Source organism: Otolemur garnettii, unplaced genomic scaffold (genome assembly GCF_000181295.1).
Source record: "Otolemur garnettii isolate 467f Iridium unplaced genomic scaffold, OtoGar3 scaffold00077, whole genome shotgun sequence".
Classification (NCBI taxonomy): domain Eukaryota; kingdom Metazoa; phylum Chordata; class Mammalia; order Primates; family Galagidae; genus Otolemur; species Otolemur garnettii.
The window spans coordinates 2894724-2903255 of NW_003852472.1; the positions used below are offsets into that span (position 1 = coordinate 2894724).

Genomic DNA, 8532 nt, shown 5'->3' on the forward strand with positions numbered 1-8532 from the left:
CACTCTACCCAGGGGGACAGCTTGAGGCTCTGTCTCAAAAAAAAAAAACAAACAAAAAAAGACTGTCCTCACTTCAGGTGCTAGCTCCAAGTTCAGGGTCCTTAGGCCATTTGCACATCTGACCAACTGACTAAAATTCAGGAATTATCAAGTTTGATAATTTGTTAACGGGCTCCCAGAACTCAGGAAAGCCTACACTTAGGATCGCAATTTTACTGTGAAGGGTACAGCTCAGGACCAGCCAAAGGAAGAGACATGTCCCTTCCTTCCCCTGGCACATCAGCCTATACACCAAGTAAGAGGCTTCATTGAGTCTGGCATCCAGAGTTTTTACTGGGGTTTCACTGTAGATTCATGATTGATTGACTCATTGGCCACATGATTAAACTTTGTCTTTAGCCCTACTCCCTAGAGGTAAGGCAGGCTGAGAGTCCCAACCCTATAATCATATGGCAGGTCTTTGTGGTGGGATAGGGATGCCCATCTGAGTCATCTCATTAGCATAAACTCAGGTAGTCCCAGGGGCTCATGAATAACAGAGATATTCCTATTCCAAGGGCATAGTCTCTCCCAGGAACCGGGGAGAAAGACCAGATGAATTCTTTCTTATATAACACTGATAAAGCTGAATTAGAGGACAGTATGACTTGATCCCAGATGGGCTTTTAATGACTTCCTCCTAAACTAGATTTATCCTCAGGCTTGTCTTGGCCATCTCACAGCCTCACAGAGAGTAGACAAACCCAGAATGACTCAGAGTCAAGGGCTAGGGGTACAGGCTCAGGTCCTGCTCCCAGTCCTCCCAGGGGAGGTAGAAAGGAAGAGTAAAGAGCCCAGGACAGGGGCTGTGGGGAGTGCTGATGCAGGTGACTATCTTGACACTCTTTTTTTCCCACTCTTTGGGTCCCTACCGCTGGCTGCTCTTGCAGTGGACACTGCTACTACCAGACCGTGGTGACCCCTGTCATCGAGCAGATCCTGCCTGACTCCCCTGGCTCCCACCTGCCCCACACAGTCACCCTAGTTTCCATCCCAGCCTCATCTCATGGCAAGCGTGGCCTCTCAGTCTCCATTGACCCCCCTCATGGCCTGCCGGGTTGCGGCACCGAGCACTCCCACACCGTCCGCGTCCAGGGGTAAGTGGTTGCCCTGACAAGGCTGCAGCTGGTATGGCTATGGCCATTGACATGGGCAGCAGACACTGGGACTGTGGGTCCTGAGAAGGAGGGAACATTTAGATGGAAATGGGGCTCAGTTCTAACAACCTAGTATGCCAGGTCCTTATCTAGTCGTTCGCCTGGAAACCCAGTGCCATATAAAATATAAAAACAGTTTCTGTGGCTGGTATATGATCCAACATGAAAAAAGAAGAGACAAGTGAGTAACCAGGTGGCAAATGATTGAAGGTGCAAGCCCAGGGCTGTCAGTAGAACACTGAAGGCATCTTTGCCTAAAGGGCAAAACTAAATTGATAAGGTTTTCAAATCATGGCTGGACCCAGGGAAGTTAGCCTAACAAGAGAACTGCCCCTTCCCCACAAAGGGCACTCAAGGTGAATAAGAAATAAACCACTTGGCTCAGCGCCTGTGGCTCAAGCGGCTAAGGCGCCAGCTACGTACACCTAAGGTGGCGGGTTCGAATCCCCAGCCTGGCCCGCCAAACAACAATGATGGCTGCAACCAGAAAATGGCCAGGCGCTGTGGCAGGCACCTGTAGTCCCAGCTACTTGGGAGGCTGAGGCAGGAGACTCGCTTGAGCCCAGGAGTTGGAGGTTGCTGTGAGCATGATGCCATGGCACTCTACCCAGGGGGATAACTTGAGGCTCTGTCTCAAAAAAAAAAAAAAAAAAAAGAAATAAACCACTCCATCTATAACCCACCCTCCAGAACTGTAAGATAAACTGTCTGATTGGAACCTGAACAAAAGATGAGGGGTGAAAGGGAAGTTTTCTCAGAGAATTTTAAACTCAGGTTTCCAAATCAAATTCTTATGCATGGATGGTTCAAAAGTCCTTAAGCCAAAATTGAAAAGTTTGGCTGAAAGTGGTTCCCAACTGGTAGTGACTCCAGGCACCTAGAGAATCAGGTGCAGGTCCTTTCTGCAAAAACCCACTTCCAGGATTCATTGAATTTGCTTACATAAGTGTTCTAAGGAAGATGAGCAATGAGTAAAAAACCACTGAATGTGTAAGGAAGCAAGGCACTGTGAGGAGGAGCCAGCTGATACGACAAGAAGCAGGTAGAACTAGATCAAGAAAACTAGCAGATACTGGGATGATCAGAAGCAATACCTGTAATCCTAGCACTCTGGGAGGCCAAAGTGGATGGATTGCTTGAGCTCATGAGTTCAAGACCAGCCAGAGCAAGAGCAACACCCCATCTCTAATAATAGCCCAGCGTTGTGGCAGGTGCCAGCTACTTGGGAAGCTGAGGCCAAAGAGGATAATTTAAGCCCAAGAGTTTGAGGTTGCTATGAACTATGACACCACAGCCCTCTACCCAGGGCAACAAAGTGAGACTCTGTCTCAAAAAAAAAAAAAAAAAAGAAAAAGAAACAATATAAAACCATTTTGCTCAATATGTTCTAATAAATAAGAAATGTTTTAAAAATGAGTAAGGAAAAATTTGGAAAATAACCAAATAGAACTCTCAGAATTAAAATACAGTAGAACTTCCATAGTTGTCCACCTCTCTACACTGACCACCTCCTTAACCTAGTTTTTAAAGACCAGACATGCACCACATGTTCTTATCAGTACAGTAGGCCTAGTTAGTTATATTGACCACTCCGTATATTGACCAGATTGTTACAGTCCTTGGCTGGTCAACTTACACAGGTTCCACTATATATAGTAAACCTTCTACCAAATGTTTAATAATAGAATAAGGTTTAAAACAACTAAGGAGAGAAAGAGAACTATGAAAACAGTGAAAGGGATATTAAGATACTTGAAGGGCAGACTGAGAAGATCTAATAATCATCTATTTCTGCTGTCCCCAACCCTTGATACCTGTCTGCGGTGCTTGGGCTACAGAGCTCCAGTTCCTCCTGTCCCCCCAGTACATGGAAAAATTGTCTTCCATGAAACTTAGGAACCCAGACAGCATAGCAGGCGGTGAGCAAAGGTGATCACGAAACAGCTTCTTCTGTACTTACCGCCAGCCATTCTCCATTGCTCACATCACCACCTGAGCTCCCCCGTCCACCCCTGTGGAAAAACTGTCTTCCATGAAACTGGTTCTGGCACCAAAAAGATTGGGAACTACTGATCTATTTGAAGTTCCAGAAAGAGAGGAGGAAGAAAAGGAGAGAGAGGCAATATATGACGATATTACCAGAACTGATGAAGTACTATGATCCACAGACTGCAGGCCAGTAAATCTCAAATGGCAAAATAAAAAGAAATGCTACCATTCTACTACACCAAAGACAAAAGACCTTAAAAGTAGCCATAGAAAAAACACAAAGGCTGGGCATGGTGCTTCATACCTGTAATTCTAGCTGTCTGGGAAGCTGAGGTGAGAGGATCCCCTGAGCTCAGAAATTCAAGACCAGCCTAAGCAAGAGTGAAATCCCACCCAGTCTCTTAAAAAAATAGGAAAATTAGCTGGGCATGGTAGTGGGTGCATGTAGTCCCAGCTACTTGGGAGGTTAAGGGAAGAGGATCACTTGAGCCCAGAAGTTTGCGGTTGCTGTGAGCTATCAAGATGCCACTGCACTCTAGCCGGGCAACAGTGGTACTCATATAAATGAGTCTTATATAAATAAATAACCTTAAAAGAAAGGACAATTAGATTGAGAGCTAGTTTCTCAACAGAAACAATGGAAGCGAGAAATCAGTGAAATGTGTTCAATTTACTGCCTGAAAGTTAACATCAACCTAGAATTCTCTATAAAAATATCTTTCAAGAATAAGGGTAAAATAAAGACTTGTTAAGGCAGACAAGTGAAATTTGATACCAGCATATTGTCCTTGAAGAAAAATTTAAGCTTGCAGAAAAGATCTGAGAGGCAAGAAGAGATAAAAATTAGAGAGCTAGCCGAGTTATTAACACACAGTGTCACTTTGAGCAGCTCCATCCTCCTCTCTGGACTTTGGGGTCTGTCTGAACAATGATGAAATTGGATACTTTGGAGCCTTCTAAAATTTCTCCAGAGTGTTCTCTGGCACCTTAAGAAGTAATATTCCAGGCTTGGCGCCTGTGGCTCAAGTGGCTAAGGCGCCAGCCATATACACCTAAGGTGGCAAGTTCGAATCCAGCCCGGGCCCACCAAACGACAATGATGGCTGCAACCAAAAAATAGCCAGGTGTGCAGGGCGCCTGTGGTCCCAGCTACTTGGGAGGCGGAGGCAGGAGACTGGCTTGAGCCCAGGAGTTGGAGATTGCTGTGAGCTGTGATGTCACAGCACTCTACCCAGGGGAATAGCTGGAGGCTCTGTCTAATAAAAAAAAAAGAAGAAGAAGAAGTAGTATTCCAGAGGGCAGCACCTATGGCTCAAAGGAGTAGAGCGCTGACCCCATATGCCAGAGGTAGCAGGTTCAAACCCAGCCCTGGCCAAAAAAAAAAAAGTAGTATTCCATGTCTCAACTTCTGGGCACAGAAGCCAAGTGCCAGCTTATACTTGATGCAGTGACTGTTGCTCACACACTTGTCAGGGACCAAGCACTATGCAGGCAGTGGTGAGACGTAAGGGTAGCACTGAGGAAGGAAAGTGATATTGGCCTGGGCTGTGTGTTTCTGCCCTCACCTTGACATCAGCACAGCCATTAGCTGCCTGCATATCCAAGTGAGCAAACAGGCTAGTGAGAGAGTTGAGGGAACTTTCAGACCGAGAGCTCTTACCAAAGGCCCCAGCTAGTTCCTGAAAACCAGGCAGAATTTTAGAAACAGAGAGAGTCTATGACAGCTCCTCCCTGTGTGTCTCACTGAAGGAGCATTCTTTCTAGCCGATATCTGCAACATCCCAGTAATTTCTGCAAAGAGCCACCACACTCTTCTCGGAAAACAGCTCAACTGGCCAAAGATTTATTTATTTGTTTTAAACTAGTTTTAATTGACTACTTTTCATTTAGTTCATAGCAGCATTTTATGGAAAGATTAACTTACCTAGGCCCTGGCCCCCTAATACCTTCACAGGACACTAAGGGAAGAGGACATAGAGAGTTAAGGAATAAGTCTTTAAGGTTATAGCCATGTCAAGCCTTTTTATCAATGAAAATAATAGTGTTTTTTGTTTGTTTTTACAGCTTTTTTTCTTTTGAGAGGAAATTTAATATTGATACCATTATCTCATGTACAGTGGATATAGGCAGTTCCTCCCAATTCAGTGTCCAACCCAGACTCTCATATTGCATTTAATTACATCTCTTCAAGTCTCTTTTAATCTGCAACGTTTTCTTAGCTTTTTATTGTTCTTCACAACCTTGACATTTTTGAAACACATGAGCCAGTTGTTAAGTAAAATGTCCCCACATTTGGGTTTGACCGGATGTTTCTTATTCATTAGATTTAGGTTCTATATTTTGGCCTGATACAGCATAAGCAATGCTGTGTCCTGCCAAGTGCATCTTGCCGGGAGACACAGGATGTCAGTGTGCCCTTTACTGGGGATGTTAATTTTGATTGCTTGGTTAGTTTTCTCCATTGTAAAGGATTTTTCTCCCATTGTAATCAATAAGCCGTTTGTGAGATTTGAGTCTGTAAATATCCTGTTTCCAGAAAGCTTTCATTAGATGGTTTTAGCATCTATTGATGAGTCTTTCCTGTAGCAGTTATTACTATGATGGCAGAAATAGGAACTTTTCTAACTCTTCTTTTCCTCCTACATTTATTAGTTAGCTTCCTTCCATAAGGGAGAGTTTTTCCCCATGTGAGAAAGTAGTCTTGAAAATGAAGAAATGAAGTTTTTTGGGTTTTTTTTTGAGACATAGTCTCACTTTGTCACCCTTGGTGGAGTGCCATGGTGTCATAGTTCACAGCAACCTCAAACTCTTGGGCTTAAATTTTCCTCTCTGCCTTAGCTTCCCAAGTAACTGGCACCTGCCACAACACTGGGCTATTTTTAGAGATGGGATCTTGCTCTTGCTCTAGCCGGTCTCAGGTGAGCTCAGTCCACCTGCCTCAGCCTCCCAGAGTGCTAGGATTACAGCCACCTCGCCTGGTCCAATAATGAAGAATTTTTATGAATCTGTTTTTCATCATGAGTCTCATGTCTGCCTTTCCCTGGCCCCTTCTCCATCTCAGGGAGCTATGGCAGAAGCAAAATGAACTTTCTTTAAAAATCTTTTATGAGACCAAGCGTGGCCTATAATCCTAGCACTCTGGGAAGCTGAAGCAGCATCACTTGAGCTCAAGAGTTTGAGACTAGTCTGAGCAAGAGTGAGACCCTGTCTCCACTAAAAATAGAAAAATTTAGCCAGGTACTTTAGGCGCCTGTAGTCCCGGCTACTTTGGAGGCTGAGACAAGAGGATTGCTAGAACTCGAACCCAGGAGTTTGAGGTTGCTGTGAGCTAGGCTGAGGCCACAGCACTCTAGTCTGGGTGACAGAGTGAGGCTTTGTCTCAAAAAAAAAAAAAAAAATAAGGCAGCACCTGTGGCTTAGTGAGTAGGGCACCAGCACCATATATCGTGGGTGGCCGGTTCAAACCCGGCTCCATCCAAACTGCAACAAAAAAATAACCAGGTGTTGTGGCAGGTGCCCATAGTCCCAGCAACTCGGGAGGCTGAAGCCTAAGCCCAAGAGCTGGAGGTTGCTGTGAGCTGTGACACCACAGCATTCTACCAAGGGTGACAAAGTGAGACTCTGTCTCTAAAAAAAACTCTTTCATGAAACAAAGAAAAACCAGATAACTAACACCAAAGAGTTAAAAGAAGCAAGTAAATTTGGCAAGTCAGCCTTTTTGTGAGTTAGTTATGACCAATTCATCGAGGGCATCTTGCCTATCTTAACCCTGCCACTGTGGCTCAGGGTAAGCTGCCAACCCCTTCCTGCCAATTCAGGAGAAGTAGGAGGTTTAGTCTCATCTTGCAGGGCAAATTTAGGAGTCAAATTGGAAGCCAGTGGATCCTGACTTTTTGAGACAGAGTCTGACTCTGTCACCCTGGATAGAGTGCTGTGACATCATAGCTCACAGCAACTTCAAACTCCTGGGCTCAAGTAATCCTCTTGCCTCAGCCTCACAAGTAGCTGCGACTAAATGTGCCCTCCACCACACCTAGCTAGTTTTTCTATTTTTAGTAGAAACAGGGTTTCACTCCGGCTCAGGCTGATCTCCAACTCCTGAGCTCAAGCAATCCATCCACCTCAGCCTTCCAGAGTGCTAGGATTACAAGTGTGAGCCACCAGGCCCAGCCAGTCAGAACTCTTTAGAACCCATCTTAGATACTCATCTGCCCCAAGCATAACAGGCAGTTGGAAGAATAGGTCTGTCCTCCACAGTAGAGATAATGTTCTTCTGAATAGGAGCTGCTGAACATCACTGTGGGTGGCTAATACCTACAAGTGAGCCACCTTTCTGCAGTTCACACCTGTGGCAGACATCAGTAATCAATTACAGAATCCATCTCACAAAACCAGAACTCCATTTTCTGGATAATTGCTACTTCCCAGTCATATGATATAGAATCCTATACCCCCTTAACCCTGGTGTGGTCCCCTTGGCTTTAGTTTCCTATAAGACTCCAGGGGACAGACAAGCACTGGCCTGACCACTGCTCTACCCACAGAGTGGACCCAGGCTGCATGAGCCCTGATGTGAAGAATTCCATCCATGTTGGAGACCGGATCTTGGAAATCAATGGCACACCCATCCGGAATGTACCCCTGGATGAGGTATGGGCCTCATCACAGTGGTGCCTTCACACTTGCCCCCTCCCTGCACTAGCACTGTGGTGGACTCCTCACTTCACATTTCTCCTCTCCGCAGATTGATCTGCTGATCCAGGAGACCAGTCGCCTGCTGCAGCTGACTCTTGAGCATGACCCCCATGACACACTAGGCCAAGGGCCAGGGCCTGAGATCAGCCCTCTGGTTTCCCCGGCTCACACCCCCAGCGGGGAGGCTGGTAGCTCTGCTCGGCAGAAGCCTGTCTTGTAAGTCAGCCTGCTTCTCGGGTTGGCCAGGTGTTTCCCCTAATGCTGGGCCTCAGCCCTTGGCCATGGGTGGGATCCTGGGGACTGAAAGAGGGAGGACAGTAAGAGGTAGTAAATGCAGGGAGACAGCTCCTGAGCAAGGGAGTTCCAGAGTATTTGGGGGGCAGGATGCCAGGTAAGAGCAGCCAGTGATTAGGGATGATAGGAGGTGGGCCCTGAGGTGGAAGCAAATGCAGGACATCAGATGTAGCAGGAATCTTTAGGCTTTGTCCCATCCATCATGGCCCCCCCAAAGGGGTGTCTTAACAAAATGATGTGTTTCACAAAGTCCACTCTAGTCCCTATTCAGGAAAGACTTAGAATGGGGTCACAGAAGACCATAGACAGCTAGTGGGCCGTTGCTGTGGTCCAGGCAGGGTACCGATGGTCCCAAGGG

The 8532-nt window shown here is 46.0% G+C and overlaps 1 protein-coding gene across 3 annotated transcripts in view; it reads left to right on the forward strand.

Annotated features, from left to right (window-relative positions):
- Window positions 1–8532, forward strand: part of LIMK1 (LIM domain kinase 1) — a 31819-nt gene that overhangs the window by 10070 nt on the left and 13217 nt on the right. For all 3 annotated transcript variants that reach the window (XM_003794200.2, XM_012807853.2, XM_023515742.1), the window contains 3 exons: window positions 930–1136; window positions 7730–7835; window positions 7930–8096. In XM_003794200.2, the coding sequence (XP_003794248.1) occupies window positions 930–1136; window positions 7730–7835; window positions 7930–8096 (480 nt within the window). The remainder of the gene's footprint in view (window positions 1–929; window positions 1137–7729; window positions 7836–7929; window positions 8097–8532) is intronic.